The sequence below is a fragment of the Melospiza melodia genome, chromosome 8, assembly GCF_035770615.1.
Source record: "Melospiza melodia melodia isolate bMelMel2 chromosome 8, bMelMel2.pri, whole genome shotgun sequence".
NCBI lineage: Eukaryota > Metazoa > Chordata > Aves > Passeriformes > Passerellidae > Melospiza > Melospiza melodia.
The window spans coordinates 17,605,057-17,627,918 of NC_086201.1; the positions used below are offsets into that span (position 1 = coordinate 17,605,057).

The following is a 22,862-nucleotide window of genomic DNA, read 5'->3' on the forward strand; positions in this document are numbered from 1 at the left end:
AGTAACTTTAGAAGACTGAAGGTCTAATTTTATTACACCACATTTCAACCTACTAAACAATATTATTTCTAAAATAGATCATTTTTATTGGAAGTCTCCCTGATGAAAAATCCAGTAGACACGAGAGAATTTATGAACTATATGGGTCCTTTGAACTCAATATACTGCCCATTTTAAGCAACTTTCCTTACACACAATCAAAACCTAAACTCAGATAATTGAAATTGAATTAAAAATACAGATAATAATGGTGCCTATTTTAATATTACATCATAGTCTACAGTTATTTGAATGTTTGCTGATTGGCAGTCCATCACTTTTTAGAGTGCTTCTAGTTACAGTTCTGTATCTATAAAAGTTTCTCCAATAGAAAACCTATGATTAATTATTTTTCTTCAATATACTTTGACCAGCTACACAACCTAACTTTTGGTTGAGGTTTTCATTGAGGACTCCAAAAGTCACATGGAAACGACTGAAAGCCAAACATGTTCCTCGCAGTATTGTGCTCAGCTGCAGAAACAGAAAACCAAACTGAAGGGTACAGATCTGCAAGATCGCCTGTCAGCATAGTTTTATGGACCAGCCTCTTTTTTAATCAGATGAAACAATTAGGCCATGGTCAGACTCCCTCTAGTTTCAAATGCATTACACTGAACTCTCTGATGGCACAAGTATCCCCCCACCATGCCAACACCACCAAATGACTCCGCATAATGCTCCCTACATTAACTGCTCTGTCTAGAGGAACTCGAAACTGCTTGTTGCTATCTGCTGCCACCAAGAACTGCACTGTAATTCACTAGATTGAAGTTGTTTTGTAAAATGGAGTTAACTGCTGTACGTGGAATTTCAGCACAGCAGATGGTTACCAATCATTATTTTCAATTTGTTTAGTTTCAAGCATTGGGCTGTTTGGGAGGAGCAGTAAGCAGGACAGGAATGGAGAGAGCAGCAAGGTTAGATGCACTGGCTTGCAATGCAAGTCATGCTAGATGGCAGAGCATTAAAAGGAGGGAAAAAAAGTCTCTGCTCAGAACTGCAGTAAAGCTAGACAAAAAAAAAATTAAAAAACAGGAATGTATATAACCAGATTATATATACAATAATAGAACAAAAAAATGAAGAACACAAAAATTGAAAAGGGGCCAATCTATCATTCTCTGTTCAAGAGTCACCTTACATTTTAAATATTGGAAATGGACTTGAAAGTTTCCAAAGGTAAATTGTCTCTATCCATAATTTGCCATCATACAAATTTGAATCATGCTCTACTATAAGTTGTTCAGTTGTTGAACTGGGAATGGAAAAGGAACCATTTATGGACAAGTGCACATGAGCAGAAATTAAGCTGTAAATATCTGGGCTGGGCCATTATTGTAGTCAAGAAACATCTGGGGCTGAAGCTGAGGCTAGGCCCCACTCCTTTTGTGTTCATGTAATTGCTTGGATGATTTATAACTTAGTGTCTATTAAAATGATTTAAAGAGAGATTTGGAGCCTGAATTTTAAAATCAAGGTGGCTTTTCTGGTGCTTTCATTTGTTCAGGAGTGAAAAAAAAAAAATCCTTTGCTGTTCTTCTCTCCTGTCCTATGTTTAAGGGGTGCAATGTTGCCACCCACAAGGACAAAATTCACATAGCTCTAAATTCAGACAAAAGACATGACACATACACTTCCAGTAACCAAAGTCAGTGACCTGTCATTTAGCTTACATTGGACTCGCTTGGTGCTTTAATATTCCCCATGAAAATTGACTTTTAATTATTTTCCCAATAAAACTTTCTTTTTTTTTTTTGTTTTAAATCCTATAAACTGTATCAATACATTCACATCATATTCCTTTGTTCCTGCTATTTTGAACCATCCAAGACTCAGTTAGCTCTGCCTGCCACCACAATGCCACAGGTGATGTTGGCAGAGCCTCTCCATCAGGCATCCCACTGGTACCCAGGCACTGTGTCCCTCATGGGGACATTTGTGGCTCTAGGACTTGCTTGCTTCTCCCCACTAACTTCAATACCGCCTGATTTTGTTTTGGCTTTTACAACAAGCTGTAAAAGCCACGGATTTGACAGGGTGGAAGAGAAAGGCTGAGGATATTTGGGTTTGGAGAACAAAAGTAAGGGATAAACTTGGATGATAGCAGTCCTCTACTAGCAGTTATCAAAAAAAGAATGCTCCCTCTCAGGCAGAACACCAGGGCCAGTGTCTGACTGTAAACAACTATGTCATCAAAAAATTTGGTTATTTAAGACTGAACAGATACCCTAACTATATTTCCAACCTATTTCCATGACAGTGGAAGCTTATTCTAAGAGTATACCTAACCCTGCAGAGATCAGGTTTATAAAGGAGTTGACCAGGACACCCTCCAAGCATTACACCTCCTTTTTTCGTTGAGGTTTCAGTATGTTGGGCAGTTTTACTGCAGAGCTCCACCCCACAGCGTGGAATCAAGAACCAAGTTTGCAAACCTGGGAGTGCGCCAAGGCTGAAGTGACACACTAGTGACTGTCTCAGTCCCCTGGGAAAAAGTGGATTAGATGAATCACAAAACAATGTCACAGTTATTTCTCCACTAAGTTAACTGTCTCTTGGTCACAGGTGATGAAGACATAAGTTTGACACAGCACTTCCACAGATTGTATTCTGTCTTGGAAATTTTTCCCTTGCATCTCCCTAAACTGCCATTACTCTCAGACTAACAAAAACTTCTTGACATTTTAAAGCAATGAAAAACTTTGGAAATGGGATTGCTTCAATACAGTAACTTACTACCTAAATTTTCCAAACTATTCACAGGAAGTTGTCAAACTTCCCCAATAAAATCTGGTCTAGTACCACCCATAAAGCAGACACTATACACTTCATAAACCAAACAACTTTTATTTTAACTATTTTTTAAGAAAAAGTTAGGAAATGGGAACTGAGCATAACAAGTTGACCTACAAAATAAACATGAACACAATCTTCCTCCATTTTTATGTTGCACAGAAACGTAGAAACCCAACAATGATGTAAAGCTCTATTGCTCATCACTAAATATATAGCTAAAATGCTGCATTTATGTAATTTCTCAAGCAGAAATTGCCCAGCTTGTACCACTACTAAGAAAAGTTGTCTACACAGTTAATGATACTCAGCAACAAATTTTTCTTCAATATGTATTTCTCCCTAAACGTAAAGTCTTAGAACAAAACTAAAGTACAGATTGGGGAATGTCTTTATTCCCGGCATCAAATCCAGGAATACTTGCTTTTCTTTTGTTCTACATGAGGACATCTAAGGAAAATTCAAAGCATACCATCAAATTAATTTGAACCATTGAAAACCTGATTGCTAATAGTGATATACTAAAGTAGAGAATCACAGTGAACTGGAGAACAAGTATGACACCACATGAAGATCAACATTAGTAACATTAATCTATAGGAGAATGAAAAGCTGTAATATGGCATCTCACAAAAGAAAAGGCTTGAGCAATGGAACCTATGCAACTGGAGTAGAATTAACTGGGTTCAATCCCATGTGGATTATTTATTATCCAGATTTTAGTACATAAGGAATTTCAGTACCTAACTGTGGAAGTCTCAATTGCTCTGCACTGGCTTCCGTTGTCTTTACTACAGCAAAGAGTAGCGTATACCTAAAGAAATGTTTGTACCAGGTGAAGAAATATCTGCAAATCAGCAATATCATGGACTTGAGTCTACTTTAATAAAGATCACCATCAGGTGGGGGGGGGGGGGGGGGGGGAATAAAGCAAATACAGAAACATTTCCAAGATTAAAGAAGAAAAAAGAAAAGGAAATAACTTACTATAGCAAAACTCCAGGAAAATGAGGAATACAGAGATTTTTTTTTTTTTTAATGCAACACAAGCGGAATTCTCTTTGTAGGTACCAGCATTTAAACTTTGTGCAGATGATTGTGTGGGTGAGGGTCTGGCAGAGCAGATTACTGCTGTGCCCTCTAGAGGCTGGATGTCTGGCCAAGGAACTCTTCAGCAGCTACTAAAATACAATGGAAGCTACCAGCACTAGATCTGTAAGTACAGCCTCTTGGTCTTACCCTGCCATTGTAAAACTCCTGTATTTGAAATGCAGTAAACAGAAAAATAGTGAGCTTATAAAACACAGAAAACTGCTATTCTGCATGGTTTTACTGACACCTCTACCATATTTTATGTGCTCTAATACACTAAGCATTAATACAGCAAACCAAACCTCTAAAGGATTTCTGTCAAGTATAAATACATGCATAAACACAAGATATAATTGAAAAAGTCTTTGCTTAACAAGCTCATGGGTGCTTTGGCACAGTGCATAAAATGTAGATTTAAAATTTTGAGATAATACAGCAATTCCCATAGTTGAACTTTGGAATCAACATAAGAAAATAAAATCTATTCAACATCAATTCAGTAAGTTACTCTTACTATAAGACAAAGACACACCCCACAAATAGCAACAATTAATTTTTTGATCACCTGAGTACTCATGAAGTGTGGGTATTTTTAAAGGCAAAAACATCTCAGGGTAAAACTAGGGTCAAATTTTGCATTGGCAGTAAGTAAAAAGCTTCAATATACCTAGATCATACAGTAGTTGAAACACAGTCCACAGAACACTTAATAGCTCAGCCCAACAAACATATCACCAAGTGGAATTTGGTGGAAAAATGCAAATGGATAGATTTTTTTTCATTAAATCATACATTATTTTTTATCCTTATTATGTTACTACTGAGCAAGTATGTCTTATTACAGCTAACTAGGAAACTTTCTTGCCTGAAATCCAGCATTGAACTACCCACACCATTTCACAAACCATACACCAGTAAATTATTTTACAACAAACAGCAATCCCTTCTGAAAATAGTAATCCTGTAAGAAACATGCACATACAAGGTTTCATTTGCTTCAGTGCCTTCTTACCCCATAACGAACATATAAATAGCTATACACTCAGTTTTTTGTTTAAAAATTTAGAAAATATCCCAATTTGATACTGGGTTTTTTTTCTGTTTGATGTAGTAAAAAAGAAACACCAGAAGAAAAATATTTATTTTCTCCTCTAAAAGCATAGATAAATGATAAGTTAATACCTTTCATGAAATCTTCATTATTCTAACTACACAATACCTATTTATACTTAATTTTCTTGTAGAAATTACATTATACAACGTGGCATATAATCAGTTCTGAGTGGGGGTAGGAGAGAACCAGTTGTTAACTACGACTAAAATGACCAGTTTTCCAGTGCAGTTGTCTTCTAATTAAATTAAGTGTGAGGCACGGTCATTGAAATGTGCTATAATGACTTGCTTGAAAGTTTTTTCCCTTTGACTTTTTTTTCCCCCTTTGCTTATTAGAATACCTTACACCTTTCAAAACTAGAACAGCGTAGTGGGGTTGGGGGGAAGAGAAAAAAATGCTTTTGGCAGATGCCATGCCAAGACACATATTACTCACCATCCTTCCACCCACAGTCAGGAATGCAGCTCATCTATTTCTTAGCTCCTTCCACTAACTCAAACACTCAGCATTACACCTCAACTGCTATTTCACAAAGACAAGCCTCTTAATGACAAAGTAGGCTGCCATTTTATTAGCAGCAAAATAAATACAGCTGTAGTGCTCAAAGCTGCATCAAGCTACAGTAATGGCTGTATTTACTCTCAGCTGTTAGGCATTACACCCAAAACCAGTTCTGTTCCAGAATAGCTTCCAGCTGAGCATCTCACAATGCCAGTGTACCCAGGAGATGAAATCCAGAGAGCCTGGCAACCCCAGGAGCATGTTAAGGGGGCACAAGTTTCTCCTCACTTTATGGTTAATATTTTCTATAAGATTTGACTTTTTTCCCCTTTTCTGAGAAGAAATAACTTATTGTATCAGGGGTGCTTATCTTTACAATAAACTACTACAGGTCACCTGGTAGAGGACACAACAGATATTAAAGTGTTTATACCTTGCTCTTAGTCAGAAGATAGAATTACCTGTGTGTTGGCAGTGATGTCAGTAAAACCATGCAGAATGGCAGTTTTCTGTGTTTTAGAAGCTCACTATTTTTCTGTTTACTGCATTTCAAATACAAAAGAGTTTCACAGTGGCAGGGTAAGACCAAGAGGCTGAGAACGAAGAGGGGGGTGCTGGGGCATGCAGGCAGGCAGAGAGAAGAAGGCATAGAATGGCTTTGAAAAGCCAGGAAGGAGAGATTCTATTTCTCTGCAATGGGTTTGTATCAGCCAGGCTTAAATAATGGTATTGCAAATTAAGGCCCAGGGGAATTTGGAGCATACAAGTAAGCTTTTGTTCTCCAAACCCCAAAAGGTATGTGGGAGATTTGGGGGTTTGTTTCCATTTAAATGGCATATGTATTTCTAAACAATAAGTTAAACTTTTTTGCTATTTTTATTGTACAGCCTTGCTGATTCAGTACCTGTTAGGAAAGATAGTATTCCCAACCAATGCAGCAACAACTCTTTCAAGTAAGAATTATCTGTTACTGTACTTATCACTTTCATTTACTTGCCTTCATAACTTCTGAACAAGGAAGAAAGCAACAAATCTAATGTAATAAACCTCACAGGGAGTGGGGGAGGAGGATGGGAGGTGGGGGAAGCAACAGATCGAAAGAAGAGTGTGGGTAAAAGTCATTTGAAGGAATGCAAGCTTTCCAGTGTAAACACAGAAGCTAATTAGTATGTTGTGATTTTAAAACATATTCTGTTATCAGAAAGCAAAATAGAAATCTGTACTAAAAAAAAATCTTCTGAAGTCTTTAAAGCAGGTGGACAAAAACGTAGGCACACAGTCAATACACCTCCAGTGCCCCCACCCCACACACATGAACAGATACAAAATTGGGTTAGTTTTCTGTAAATAGGCTTAGCTCCTGTAAATATACCTCAGGATTTTAGATGTACTTTTTCATACTGTAAGGTTTCTATATGAAACCAGTTTAATCTAAGTGCTTCTGATTATTATTAGAAACTCATTATTTGAGGACATCTATCTTTACAGTAACTATGCACCATTAAGGAGCACAATGCCCATAATTGTTTAAAAAAGCCATGAGAGGGAGGGGGAAGGGAGAAGGATCAGGAGAAGGGAGAAGATAACTAAGGAAGATTTTGTAATTAGAACAGCATAATATATTTTGCGTTTTGTTTCTTGGAATATCTACACAGTAATAAACAGTATAAAGTCTCCTCTGAGCAAAATCACAAATGATTATACCTTTATATATGTATGTATTTATATACATACATATATAAAGGTATATACCTTTATTAATGTATGTATTCTTATACCTTATACCTTTATTAATGTATGTATTATTGTATACCATATACCTTTATTAACGTATGTATTTTTGTCCTGATGAATTTAAAATGTTTTTACAACCACCAAGAAAAATTAAAAACTCTGTTTCTTCTATCATATCATACAGCATTAATACCTCAAGAGGGAGACTGGAACATTTAAGAAGTGCAAATAAAGCTAATGCCTACCATTTTCTGGGGAAATTCCTTATAACACCTAGTTTCTGAAATTTGCTGCACACCTGCATATCCAAAGTCAATAGAAATTGCAGGGACTCTGTGCTTCTGATAACCAAGCACCCAAAAACGGAAAGCTGAATTACACTTTCTGAGATGCAATACTATTTGTGATGTTATCTCAGCCACTCAGACCCTTCAAGCTCAAACTGCAGCTGTTGTAATGCTCTGAAACAGAGAGGAACAGTCACTTTAGCCAAAAAGGACTTGCCTGTCATGAATGAAAGTAGTGAATGCTACAATTTCTAAGCAGATGACATCCTGGGAAGTGGGGGTGGAGTGGTGTTTGCTAATTACTCAATAACAAAACATCTTTCCTTAATGCTGAAAATTATTACTCCAAATAAATACTAGTGTCAATTTGTTATTCTGTACCGTATGGATAACATATTATAACTGAATATTTCTAACTAGTGAGAACTTTAAACCTGTCATGCATTAAGGCACTGTTTATTCACAGTCTCTATAAGCACACTATGAGATATATTTTACCTACAGCTCATAGTGAGATGTATTTTCCCTACATCTAACTTTAAAAAACAAAGGCTTCTGATATTTATTGAACCATGTGTTTCAACAAATATGTTCTCCGCATATTAAGGTGTGCCTTTGATATGACTGCCACAGTGACAAATGCTAGGGGCTGAATAATGACAAGTGCCTCATACCCCTCATTACATTGGGTTTACTGGCATTAATCTGAATAACATTGCTTGATACGATGACCATAGTTACCTATCACAGTTCATGTTACCACTAAAGTTTTTAAAGTGTAAGTGGAAAAGTAAATCAGTTTTGTGGTATAAAGAATGCCTACACAGGACAGGACTATGTAATACAATGAATGAAAGCCAAAGAATAAAATGAAAATCAATGATTAAGAAAGGTTAATTGCAGCATGAACAGTTTCCAAAATATATCTATTACTGCTTTTATTGAAGGCAAAGAGCAAGAAATAAAAAATTATCAGAAATTCTATGAACACATGAAAAATTATTATCTTTAAAATTAAATATCTGCTTATTTATTGTACGCTCAATACAGTACCACTATAGCTATGAAGTTAATATAAAGCCTTATGATATAAAGACCTAACATCAGTAAACACAAAACCTCTTAATTTTCTAAATCAAATGTTCATTTATTTGAAGAGCTAATAAATTTATAGTCTTCTTCCATATTAAAAATAACAGAATGTTTATGGTTTAAATTGATGATGTTTAAACCCAACAGTTCTCTGACTGAATGGAGATAGTTTGCAAATTATCACAGGTGACTTTAAGTCTATATTTTTATAAACAAAACAGACTATTTTAATTTCTCTACTTTTATCATGCAGATGACCTATCTACTATGCTTAAATATTTTCAGCAGACTCTATATGTATATTAAGTAAAACAATTTCATTTAATGCAAAAAAAATTAATAAAAACGTTGTCCAAACTGAGTTTTCATATAGCCACATTGCACTGTTATTTTAGAGCTGCAAGGGGAAACAGAATTATACGCACATACTAAGAGTGTATTTCTACAATACTGTATCTAGTCATGTGGTCCACAAATGCCAACAACAAGGGACTGAAAATAGGATCAATTCTTTTCTTTCTCAGAAACAATCTTGTAAGCATCTGAGTTCCCAAAGACATAAAAGAATAGTTACTTTTCTGAGATCTTTTGATATTGCTCTTCATGGTGGAGCTATCCACAAGTGATGGGAAAGATCTCTTTTGAAAGTAAACGGTGCTCCTTCAAATGTGTTCAGAAACATCTTTGCTGTTCCTTTCTCTGTTTCTCAAGTTTGACTTGAAAAGGATGCTTGATTTTTTAAAATTTGGTTTAGGTATCACAATGGGATACCTAATATCAGTCGGTGCTCGCAAACCTTATTCTTCCAGCATAGAATCTAGCTGTTTCTTTCTCTGTGTCAACACAGGAGGCTGAAGTAATCAGACAGGTCTAAAGAACACAGAGGATGTTAACCTGCACTTTCTCAGAATCTGTGATGAGTAGGCTCATACTTTCAACATGACCACACTGAGCCATAAGGCATATAAATAGCTACTTTCACCTAAAAGCACAGCTATCACAGCAGTTTGTACAGTAGGCCTATCAGTTCTTAATATTTTAAACGTCAATATTGGTACTATTGTCATGGATTCATAATTTCTGCATATCATTTTATCATTCCCATCCACCCTCTGCTGTCGTTCAGCAATATAAAGTAATTTTTGGCTCTTCCCCTCACCAGCAGACAAGCACACAAAATCAGTTGTACTGTCTAGGAATATCTTTGCAACACTACAGATTTAAGTTTTATTAAGTGATAATTCAAGCTCACTGTATAAATGCTTTTTAATTAATGACTTGCTTCTATGCTAGAATGGAGGAGACAAATGAAAATACAGATGTTATTTCTAACATATTAAAAGGCAAACAGCTGTTATTCTAAATCAGGTAAAAAAACCCCAAAACATCTTAAATGAAAGCATGCAGATACATTCCTGCCGCAAACCCCTGTGACCCACCAGGTTCAGTCCTTTCTCCCATCTCCTCTCAACATTCATTTACAAATTCCCTTCAGATCAGTAGGAGTTACGCAAACATGCCTTCATGTGTCTCTTAAGCATTTTATCACACTGAAGAAGAGAAACAAAAAGTTCAATTTTGACCTGTATCAGAAAATCATTCATTCAGATCCTGCTTAATTAGATGTGAGACCGCTATCTTAGTTCATGAAGTTTGACCACAGTATGGTCTTGCTGCTAAAGTATTAATGCATGTAAGATACATATTACTCAAACAAAGTTATCATCACCAATCTATAACCAGCGTGACACATGCATACATTCTAAAATATCACACAAAATAAACTGTGGCATACATCTTCATACATTGAGCAATTCATCTATAGAAGATGACCCACATGCTTTAACAAAGATTACAGAACAGATTAACAGTAGAATACAGAAGGGTTAAAAACAGACTACAGAAAGTCCGGGTAATACATGATTTCAAGGAATCTGGAAAAAAAACATACTTACATCACCAAAATTTATAATCATATCAAAATAATCTCAGCATTTTGTCCACATACCTTTCAGGCTATTTGAAATTTAACTAACAATATGCTAGCACTAGCTACATTATAAAAGAACTGAGAAAAGAGTTTCTCAGTTGCAGTTAAATAATGACTGGCAATTGCTATTTCAGTATTTCATGGCATATCAGACTACACACTTAATAGACTATTATAGAAAAAAAAAATTAAAATTAGCCAGTGGCATGACAGTCATCTGTAGCTGCATTATTTTTAATTACAGCAAAGATACATGAAACTTTGTTCCCTCTGCAGAAAAAATGGTTTAAAGAACAAAGTTTTAGTCCATTATTCAAATAATGTATGGCTGTTCTTTCTATTGTACAAATACAATAGCTTTTGTAGTAAGGAGTGTTGCTTATATGATTAAAGAGATAGTTGAGTGTTATGATATGTTTGACAGGTACCGTTCCACGCACTATCGGAACAGACACACAATACTGTTATTAACATTCTGTGTGTGCCGATACCTCATAGCAACAGAGCTCGGCAAAACGAAAGCAGAGACTCCACGTTTTCATCACTGCAGACATCTCCGTATGCCCTCAATCAGTGGTGCTTTCTGCAGATTACACAGTTTTGTATTCATCCCATTCTCAAACTGACCTGTCAAAGCCCAATCTCTCCCCAGTTTCTCAAGATTTTGGTAACCAAGACTGACCAGCTATTTTTCTTTCCATTTTCACTCACTTGTCACACAGCAGGGCCAACCCCAACAGGTATTTAGAAGCAACAGTAGTGAAGTCCACTTGCTTAGTAGATTGCTGCAAATACAAATTATCTTCCAAGAAACATAATATATATATATATATATATATATATGCATTTTCTTTAACATGCCAATTGAGGGGATGGCAGGTAGAATTATTAAGGTCTGAAAGACTTAGGTTTCCTTTGACCTCCATTACACCTCCAGTGCAGGATTCCTTGCTCCTTGAAGGGTAAGACTGTATTTGTTGAACCTACAGTAACATCTGGCAAGTGGTTGTCTCTGTTTCTCTCTATTAGCTACCATCCTTTAAAGGAATACTGTTTCATTAGTTTCATTAAGGGAGATCTATATGTTGTTTTGATTGAGAGATTTCTTTTTTTTCTTTTACTTTTTTTTTCTTTTATTTTAGAAAAAATAAAAAACTGAATGATCTTAAGGAATTTTCTTTATACGCACATTTCTCACACACTCTATAAAAATATCATTGACATAGGGTGAAAAGGTCGCATACCTCACCGAAATGGAGCCAAGTACTCTCGTAAGGTTTTTTTTCACCTGGAAAATATTCCTGTAACTAATTCTATGTATTGGATTTTTTTTAATTATTATTTTAGCAACAAAAAAAAAAAAAAAAAAAAACCACAAAACAAAAAAAAAAAAAAAAAAAAAACCAAAAAAAAAAAAAAAAAAAAAAAACACAAAAAACCCTCTGGGCCTTTTCCCAGCTGAGAGTTCCCTGAAGTCATCTTTCCCATAAGGAAGATAAGTTTTCACTTAGAGGATAGCATCTCTAGCAGCAAGATTTTAATACTCTGCAACAATATCAGGGATACGCAATCCTGAATTTGCCGCTCTTCAAATTGCTTTTATAGCTATACTATTCATTTCGGATCAGATGCTTATCTAAAATTCCATACATCCATAATATCTAATTTAAAACAGCTTCCAATGAGTCAAAGAATAGTACTGGAAAAAAAAAAACAAAAAAAGACAAGCCACCACAACCAAAACAAACAAAAAAGCCACCATGGTCCAGATTCTGGGAACTGTACATTATTTTATCTTTACAAAGCTAAATATTTTTTACACCACTTAAGGATTGGGCCCAATAGGCACAATTCCACTTCAAACTTCATTTTTTTCACCTCCATAGTACTGCTTCTTATCTGCTCTGTTACTAATACATGAGAATTTCTAATTAGCTTATTCCAAATTATTTTTACAGTTATTTTTATGTCATCAATAACTGAGGAGGAAAAAAAAGTGCTGATTTATCAATTAATCAAGCTTTATGGACATACGATATTCCTCAATACTTTAGAAATGTCTGCAGAACAATTTCCTCCAATCATAAGATCAATGAATCAATGTAAAACCCCAGTAATTAAATTTATCAACTTAGTATCAATACATCTAGCACTTTATGAAAGTATTGTGTGAAGTTTTTTCTGTTAATGGATATATTGATTGAGGGCAAAGAGCCAAATATTTCTATTATTAGATCTGGGGATACAAGATCAAAACTCAGTCTGTCATAAACAACAAACAAGTGTTTCATATAGACAGATCTCATGCTGATTTTGTACCATTAAACCCACTCCTAACAAGCAGATAAGCCTATTAATTGATGATTAGGACTACAGAAAGATAAGTCATCATATTCAGTGCTTCATGTATGCATTCATTGAATAAACTTATTGATAGAACCCATACAGAATAATTCTCCTCTAGGAGTTATATTTTAAAAAGAAACTGAGCATCTAAACAACAGCAGATTCCAAACCTAGTTCATGCAGCATAAAATAGCCTTATTAAATTTTTAAACTAAAGCTTTGTATTTTGAAAGTGATTCTCTCTCCATTGTATATAGCAGTTATTAATAGACAGGTGAAAAATAAAGCCCAAAGACGACACATCTAATAAGAGGCGTAACAGAAACAAAACTAAGAAAACAAAAACACCCTCCAAGTATTCTGAAGATCAATTTTTAAAGGGTTAGTATACAAACTATTCTGGAATATATTTTTAGTTGATATCCCTCACTATATACACATAAGCAAGTAGGGCACAAAAGTTCATCAAGTACCATTTTTTAATTATAAGAAATAAAAGTAGTAGGGCTTCTTATTTCAAGAAAATAAACCACAAAAAGTGTTTGGCTAGGCTTAACTATAAAAAAGCTTAAAGAACAGCTAATGACATAAGACTAGTCATTTTTTCCCATTAACTGTATGATGCAAATATCAATAACAATACAACCTTAATATTTTTAAAATGCTGATACAATAAGCAAAATTCCTGTACTTTCACAATGTTCAATAAACAAAAACAATTCGAGCTAATAGTGAAGGTATCTTAATATGACGGGAGGAAATAACAACAAAACCTCCAAACCCACCAGATTCATGTAGGAGTCACATCCTGTTACAAACATCAAACAACAATGAGCCTTTATTACCATGCTATGATTCCTTCATTTCAAACATGATTAATTAGCAACTATAACACTCACCAAAACTCCCACCACGCTGCTGTTTGCTGCCTATTTTCAAATGGTTCTCTATCAAGTATTCATAAGCAGTGTTATCTCATTTACGACACTGAAGAAAAGAAGTCAAAGCATCCTGCTTTAAGGAAGATTTCACTCATACTCTAGCCAAAAAAATAAAAAGCACAGAGAAGAAAACAGAAACCCAACAACCAAACACCAAACCCTTGCTTCAAAGGGATTCCTTTATAATCCAAACACAAACTTTATGCAAAATGAAAAACTTTTTAGTGAAGTTGCTACACAATTTAGATGGTTGAAAATAGAGAAAGATAAAACATCAGTTTTAGACTTTGTTTTTGTCTTTTTTTTTTTACTTGAAATCTCAACTTTACATTCAATTTGAAATACACTGCTCCTGTTGAGAATAAACGCATGGTTCATGTGCTAAAAATGGATGGAAAAAGAAAATCAGAAGGGGAAGAGACACTTAGCAGTACTCTTAACATGTTTTAAATTGTGCTAACAAATACCTTTAAATGTACCTTACTTGCTATAAACATTACTTTGGCAGTAAAAGAAACTTTGCTTCACAGGGATGAGAGGTGGAAACTGAGATTACAAATAGAAGAAGACGAAACAAGACTGAGAGGAGAGGAAAAAAATTGCCTTCTCAAGCAGAACTCTATAAATACCATCAGAAAGACAACAAAAAAAAGGTTCCATTTGGAAGCAACAGATGTATTCCTAAGCAAGAAAATATCCCCGACGAAATAATGCAGAGAGTCATACAGACAGGATCTTAAGAAGCCTGAAAAGAAATTGCCTGTGTGGCAAAGCTAAAGTTTCCATGTGAAAATAAAAACAAGGTAGAAGATCCAATACCTCCTTAGTTTACCAGCTCTTATATCAGAGATACTTGATGATTTTGTCACGCCCAGAGCAGAGCAATTTTTAAGTGCAAATCAGTCCTAGTCTCTCCAGCTTTCTCAATTTTATAAATTTGGCATCAAAAACATCAAAGCAGCTTCCACTTCGGACCTAACTTTTAGAGGATCAATGTGACAAGTCACTGCTTGATAGATGTTTCTCTTGATAAACGACTTGTTCAAAAGAGACATTGTAGCTTTCATTTCCTGACCACAACACACTTTTAATTTGCAACAGCAGAGCTGCTCGAGTGTGACTAGTTCCCACTTCCCAGTCTTTCAGGACTGTGGCACTGTCAGGCCACATGCACGGGCAAAACAAAAACTCCAAAAGAGATGAATTTGCAGAAAGAATTTTAGCAAAACTTTTCCTCAAACAGGAACCTGATTATATTTGATTTCTCCTAACAGTGGGCTCTTAAACACCCCCTCCCAATCATCCTCAATCCTTAACATTTTAAGGGAAGCGAGAAAAGAGAGAACTCATATTGAAAATATATACTTAACCACCATAGAATATATATAGCTGCCTAATAGTATCATGTTTATTATACATACATATATTACTGCTACTATAATTATTATTATTATCTGGGAATTGCATTTAACAGTCCAAACCATCCACACCATCCAATTTCAGCTCTCAGCGTACTGTCCGATTCCCGATTTAAAATTTATAAATGTAATATCCTCCTCATCACAAGCAGCAGTCCAATCTGCTCTGAATATATATTACAGCTTTAACATCACAGAGGGAAATCTCCCATCTGGCAATCACATTTGCTCCAACAGCTCTAGGAAAAAAAAAAAAAAAAAAAAAAGCTCCGCTCTCGCTTGCTTGCTCTTCTCCTTAAAACATTTCTCAGAGCAAATTATGTGCATCTAAAATAAACAGTTGCCTTATTGATCGTTCCAAAGTCAACAAGTTCTAAATGCAAAATGCAATCAGATCATTTCCATCATATATCACCTGGGATATGTTTAGCAATACAGTCACCTACAACACCAAAATAGGAGTGTACATTGTGCAACTGTCTCTCTATTTCTTTCTTGCATTCAGATATGTTATTACGAGAGATCATCAGCCACACACGGCAGACCTCCCCTTATCCCAAACACACACACGCACACTCTCTCTCTCTCTTAGGGTCTCTCTCCATCCTTATTCGTTACTATCACACACAATTAAAAGTGAACATACCCCCTTTTTGGTAGCACAAAACAGACTAATAGTCACTTTTGTTGTTACTTCCTTAGCCTCAACTGCATACCTAGAGGTGCATCTACTGAACCACAAGGAGCTCTATTGAAATTCCCCATGCTCCATTTTATCTGACTTTTTTGGAGGAAGGGGCAGCACGGGGGTCTGGAGAGTGACCATTAAAACAGAGCCAGTTTCAGCACCTGATTATTTCATTCTGTTAAGCACTGAGAGCAGAGCAGTGTGAACCAGACACTTGTAAACTGAGCATAAAATACTCCTTATTAAATCGTATTAAGCATTTGGCCACAACAGTAATTTTGTTTGTTTACATGCAAAACATTCCCTCACCCCACATCAGTTAGAATCTCTAGCAGCTGATTACACTGAAAGTAAGAGAGGGAAAAGCAGCTGGAGTTTAAACAACTACTAAAAATATATTCGTTTGCAAAAGTAAAAGATGCATTTTAGGCATGTATGCACGAGCACATAGATGTGTAGGTGTATATATTCACTGCTACACGTTTTTGCCCTCTCCACTCGCCGAGTTTTACTTATTTACATACCATTGGAGTTCAGTGGTGTGCATAGTGCACTGCTGGTAACATGCAACTTCAGGTTTTACAACTGAGATCAATACAATGGACAAAACTAATGCCATAATCGAAGCACAAACGATAAACAAATGATAGCAAGAGAAAAAAATGCTTATATATACACAAGAAAATATACTACTAAACATTAGGTATTTCTTACAAAATATTTGCATGCAGAGTCCTCGGTGCGTTATCATGCTATTTAAATTTGTCTTTGCTATTTAGATGCAAAGGAAGTAGATCCCAAAACGGACATACCATAAACACTGGTGCTACTGATCATTTCTTGCGGGCAGCACAAAAAGCTGAATTGGATTTTTCACAAGCAGGAATTCCAAAGGTTGCTTTTCATTAAAGCCACTTTTCCTCTCAGCTATCAAATGTCACTGCCTTGAAACGTGGGCCCTTTCGTCAGGTATTCATTTAACCTACATGCATATAATTAAGTGGGAAAGCAACATCAACAAAAAGGGGATCTCAGATCACAAGAGAAGAAAGAAAGGGGGAAAAAAAGCACATGACCAGGAATGCAAGTCCATGTCAATTTCACTCACTCCCATTGAAACTAACAAGAGCTCCAGGGAGGATAGTAATAGGATCAGTGGATTGTATATACCATTAAATTATACATCTTTCTCTCCCTCCTGAGCCAACAATACGCCCACCACGCTGTACCCCCTCCAAGATGATGTGCTTACATTTTACTGCAACAGCTCCTCTGACATATTCGTGCCCCCACCCCCCCACCCCAGCCAAGACACAGCAATTTAAACCTAACTTTTGTTCTGCGAGATTCTTATTTGCACTTATTTGGTCAGAAGTTAGTTGCCTCAATGTCCAGACCCGCGTTACCTGCAGTTTATTATTTTCAAAGCAACTTAAAAATAAATCCAATTAAGAGGAGGAGGAGGAGGTGGGGAGGGAGCTTGCAATCGCGAACTCTTAATCTGCCTACTATTGTTGGCAATGATCAAGGAGGAAAAACCATGCACAGCGATTGTATATCTGTACTTTCCAGACTACGATCAGGCAAGCAGACCGGAGTACTTAGTATCAGAAAACGACCGCAAATTAGGCAAAATATTTAGGGCACGAACAGGCAATTAATACACGGCTGTGTCGGAGATCTTTAAGATTTAATAAAATTTAAAACGATGGTAGGGAGACTGGGGGGGGGGGGGGGGGGGGGGGGAGAGGGGGAAAAAAAAAGATCCTCTTACCTGGAGATTTGGTACAAGAACCCGATAGGTTAGAGTAGCATCGATCCGATGTGTTTGCTGATGAATGGGGGCTCGGGTTAAGTGAAGGTGCCTATGATTTGAAATCATTCCAAGTTTTTGAAGGGAAGACTGACTGCAGCCTCTGCCATGTTGGAATTTCAAACCCAAAACAGCTGCTTTGCAAGGAGCCAGCATGCCAGCAGCTGGACGCCTGCGCAGAGCGCCGCCGAGCCAAATTCAAATCACTTTCACGCGAAGAGCCAAAGATCAGTTTTCAAAGGGGGAGCGGCGCGGGGGGCGGGGGCGCTCCGCGGTCCTGCGCGCCGGGGCCGCCGCTTCCCGCGGGGGCCGGCGGGGTGTCCGCGCCGCGGCTCCGCTCCCTCTCCCCGGGGCGGCGGGACGGGGGCAGCGGGCAGCGGGCTCCCTCCGCGGCGGCAGCGGCGGCGGCGGGGCTCCCCTCGGCGGGGCCGGGGCCTAGCGGTAGTCCGCGGCCGCGGGGCAGGCGGGCGGGCTCCGGCGGCGGAGATTGCCCCCGGCCGCGGCCACCTCCGCTTCGCCGCGGCCGCCCCGCGTCTGCCCGCCTGGGGCCGGTGGGGTGTCCCGGCTCGACCGGCAGCGGCCTGCGCGGCTGCCCTGGCCGGCAGCTCCTGCGCCGCGTCCCCGGGCGGGCGGCGTCGGGGCTCGCCGGTCGCCACCGCCTGCCGCCCGAGGAAAATGGCCGGAGTGGAAGTGCCGTCCCGGCCCGAGCGGCAGCGGCGGGGCCGCGCAGCCGTGCCCCGGCCCCGCAATGCTCCCGGCGAGCCCCGGCCGCTGCCCGCCGGAGCCCGGCTGCTAGCAGCTGCGGAGAGGCAATCCCGGTAGCCGGCAATGGCTGAGGGGCCCCGGCAGCCACACCTCCCTCTCTCCGCACTTCCCAGCCCGGCTCGGCGGGGGATGGCAGGGAGCCAGCTCAGCTACCCCGGCCCACAGCTGCCGGGGACTCCCCTTGCATCAGAGGGATTCCCCGGGGGGGCTGTTAGACGGGCTTTACGGCCGCCTCACGCTGGCAGGGAGGGCGTGCGGTGGCCGGGCGGCAGGCAGAGAGCGGGCCCTGCCTCTCGCACACGGGGCTCCCCGTGCGCCGGGGCTCCCCAGCACCCCGCTCCATCCCGCACACACCTGCGCGCCCGCTGCCCTGTCACCGCAGCTGGGGAAAGGGGAGTGAGGAGAGCTTCCCACGAGACAGATCCACGTTCCTGGGCTTGCATCTGATGGGACTAGCAGAGCATTTTTACCTTCTAACGGGGAAGAAGCCGCGCTGTCCGGATGCTGTTCCTGGGCTTTGGTTCAGAGTCCTGGAGTGGTTTCACTTCCTCTCTTCCTTGTCCTGCTGTGGAGTTAAGGATGGCTTCGGAGGGTTGTCTGGCCGTCCTGCATATAGAGGAGACTGATTACATTTTCTTAGTAAAAATGGAAGATGTAAGAGGCAGTTAAGGCGCTGGAGGAGGCAGAGGAGACCAGTCCCAGAGGATTAGCATCTGGAGGAGTGGGAATAGGCTCGTTTCCCGTCTGTTTCCCTTTGCAGTAATATAGTAGGCCTAAATAAAACTCTGAAGTAGTTGCCAGCAGAAGCTGCTGTGAGCCGTCAGCCAGTCCCTATCCTACCCGGGTAATGGAGAAGGAAAAGAAAGAACAGGAAGGCCTGTCTGGTTGATGTTGTCCATGCAGTGATTTAGTTAATCCAAAATGATTTTTACCTGCTGGTGAAAATAGGCACCTTTCACACTTTTGGAAAGCCGTAGCCAGCCTGTGTGAAAAAACTGTGCCTAAAGATTGGAAATAAAAAGAGCAAAAGGGCTAGACAGACTTCTGCTTATTACGAATATGGAAGGTGTTCCTGGCTCACTTGGGACAGCTGGGGATAACTCTAGTTACTTCTACACGAGGAGAGCACTGCCAGTGGAATAACAAAAGTGTCCTGAAACAAGGAGCTGGTTTGGAGCAGATACTGCTTTTGCTTCCCAGTATGTCCCAGGTGTAACAAAACATACACAGGAAAACATGGTTAAACTGAATTTTGGGATGTAGAGAGCTATTTTTAGAACTGGCAACATAGCTATAGCAACAGGAGTCTATTGAAATAGCTTTAGACAGCTGTCCAGAGCAGCCAGCAGGCAACACCCAGCCACAGCACCCGCTGTGGCCCAGTCTGCACCATGCTCTTCTGACGCCTTTTCCCTGCCCTCAGCATCGGGTGGCTCTGAGCAACGGGCCCAGAGCCTGGGTCAGCCCATTGCCTGTGCCCACAGCTGCTCATTGTCCCTTCTACAAGAGCTTGTGGGTATTAAACAGCCGCCTTGGCAAGCAGACAACTGCTCCAAATGCAGGCAACACATCAGTAGCCTCTGGTATTCCCTAATTTGAACCACCTACACAAGTTACATCTAGAAGTCTCTGATGCTGAAATCTGTAGCACAGCATATTGCCTCTGCTGGTGTTGCCAGTCATCATAATCCCAAGGTCACAAGCTTGGTCTAAAAATCATATTTTTAAAAACATAAAAAATATTTTTTTCTCTTTACTACTTTATGCATCTAGATTATTTTCCTATTGTTTTTTCATGGCGCAATGCATTTTTCTCTCAAGAGAAAGATGAGGTTCTTGCTCTGTTACAGAGCTCTGTGACTTGTGTCCATAGGAAAACAACAACTTGCAATTACCATAAGGCATTAGTCGATAAACACAAGTGCTTTTTAAACTTTTTAACCAATAAAGAATGTATTTAACAATCTTTGTTGTTTTCATTTTTTTAATCTTTTTTTTTCCTTCAGGCTTCTCCTGCCACATTAAAATAGCACAAATTGAAACAATGGGCATGCAGCATATGTTTGTATGGGCTGACATTCATCTCTGCGCAGAAGGTCAACATAAGATTTATATACTATATTAAGTTCTTATTTTGAGGTGTGAATTAGGATGAAGTGAAGACCTTGTTGGGATCCTCTGTACATGGATAAATTCCACTGTTTGTTTAAAATGACACCAGTCCTGATCCTTCTGAATGGGAAATTCTCATAGACTTTGCAACTGGGAATGTTTCTTGGAGCCTATTTCAACATCTAGGTGAAATGTTTACAATGAAATTCAAAACCACATAAAACTTGCCTGGTTTCAGGTTTTGTTACAAACTCTGAACTCAGACCAGATTCTCTGAAAGGTTCACAGACCTTTTCAGCAAATCTAGATTAATAACATTTAAACCAAGCGAATTGTGGAAACAAAACAAAAATCACAGAAAACAAAGAATAAAACCATCTAATTATGTTCCTATGGGATGTTGATGTGATACATGTGAACTTTGTAGTTTCCACTCAATAGGTCTAGTAAAGGCTTTTAAGAATTATAACAAAAACAACAATGTTCAGTGATATATTCTTTAGTGGATTTAAACTAATTATATTGATTTTATTTGTAAATTAAAGCAAGTTTTCAAAATGGCAGACAATGTCTGGGTTCTTTTAATGCTGAAAATTGGCAGCACCTGTACCCTCCTTGTGTGCTGGAAGTTCAGACCTCCAGGGCAGGGCCTACTGCCTGTATCTCTCCCTCTGTGCTGGGGAATCCTTCCTAGTCTCCCACTCTCAGACCTCATGTGGGGCAGCCACAGCTGTCATTGCATACTAGGATGTGCTGCAATAAACAGGCTGCAAGGGCTCTTTTTTTGAATTTTGGTCACTGATGGCTGCATGTATTAATTTATTCCTTTGTGAGGAGCACAATCTGTTTAAGAGCTCAGGCAACTCAAATCAGATGTTTATACCACCTGGATTCCCACTGAGCAGCTGAGGTGCCTCCATGTCCCCCATGCTGGGACTTTTCCAGAATTTGTGTGGCAGGATAGCCCCTCCTAGGCCTCCTTTCTCTCTCTGACTGGAGTGGTCATCATACTGAACCCCAGTCTCTGCAACTCAAGGTTCACTTCTGCCTTTTCAGACAACAGTCTTGTGTGTCAGCTTGAGTTTAATGCCTGCCTGAGCTAGTTGGAGCTCAGATTCCAAGAGGCAATGAAACCTGTGTAGACCCTAAAGTATTTCTAAATATAGATCAGAAGTAATTTTCTCTTTTTTGCATGCTAACATCTAACATTTAGATGAACTAACACCCTATAGAAGTTCCATAGCAAAAAATGGATAATTGTAAAACACAGAGGTAATACATTCCAAATATATTACTTCTAGGTTCTTCCCAGGAGATTGCAAAGGATGAAATCCCTTCTAGCCATGCTGCTGATCTGCACAGTTTCACTTCAAACACTTCCAAGCCTTAGGTCCGTGACTAAGACAGAAATGCATAAAGACTTCCTGGACCCCTTAGCACACAGCCTGCTGGTTTAGGTACAAAACAAAACATCACTTGATCTCTCAAACTAAAAGGGGGTATGCTCAGATTAGATATTAGGAAGAAGTATTTTACTGTGAAGAAATAGGCACTGGAATGGATCACCAAGAAAAGCTGTGGAAGCCTCATTCCCAGAGGTGTTCAAGGCCATGCTTGGTGAGGCTTTGAGTAAGCACTTCTAGTGGGAGGTGTGGGACACCCCATGGCACGGGAATTGGAGCTAGACAAACTTTTAGATCCTTTCCAAAATCACTCTGATTCTATGATCATAGACCATGTTTTGTGTAATTCCTGACTGTATCAGAAAGAAAAAAAATTATATAGAGAACATCTGTCCATAGAGGCACTTTTGCATTTTAGCTATGCCAGTGTAAAAATAGATTGACTTCTATGACTTGTAACTACTTTAGGTTAGATTCTGGGGTTTTAAAGAGATAGCATTTCCAATATTTTTGTTCACTTCTTTGTACATTTCCCCTTCTGTATTAATCAATCACTTTGATTTCAGTGAGATTTCTGGACAAACCCTTCACTGGTCATTCTCTACAATCTTGCTGAATATTTGATGCTTTTGGCATCATAAAAGTATTGGTCCTCTGAAGTCACTTCTATTTTCCTTTTCAGTCCTGGAGGAGGAGTTGTTCACTGTATCTGACAAAAAAATATTAATTTA

General features: G+C 38.8%; 1 protein-coding gene across 3 annotated transcripts in view; it reads right to left on the reverse strand.

Moving 5' to 3' along the window:
* The window catches only part of FIGN (fidgetin, microtubule severing factor), a 105,106-nt gene extending 85,940 nt beyond the window's left edge, over positions 1-19,166 (reverse strand). Inside the window, exons 1-2 of one of the 3 annotated variants that reach the window (XM_063162004.1) lie at positions 17,813-18,030; positions 16,851-17,020 (exon numbers count right to left, since the gene is read on the reverse strand). In XM_063162004.1, the coding sequence (XP_063018074.1) occupies positions 16,851-16,875 (25 nt within the window). In that variant the 5' untranslated portion in view covers positions 16,876-17,020; positions 17,813-18,030. Of the gene's footprint in view, positions 1-16,850; positions 17,021-17,812; positions 18,031-19,086 lie in introns of those variants that run through there. The other 2 variants (XM_063162006.1, XM_063162005.1) reach the window with 2 other exon arrangements.
* Between the last annotated feature and the right edge of the window lie 3,696 nt (positions 19,167-22,862).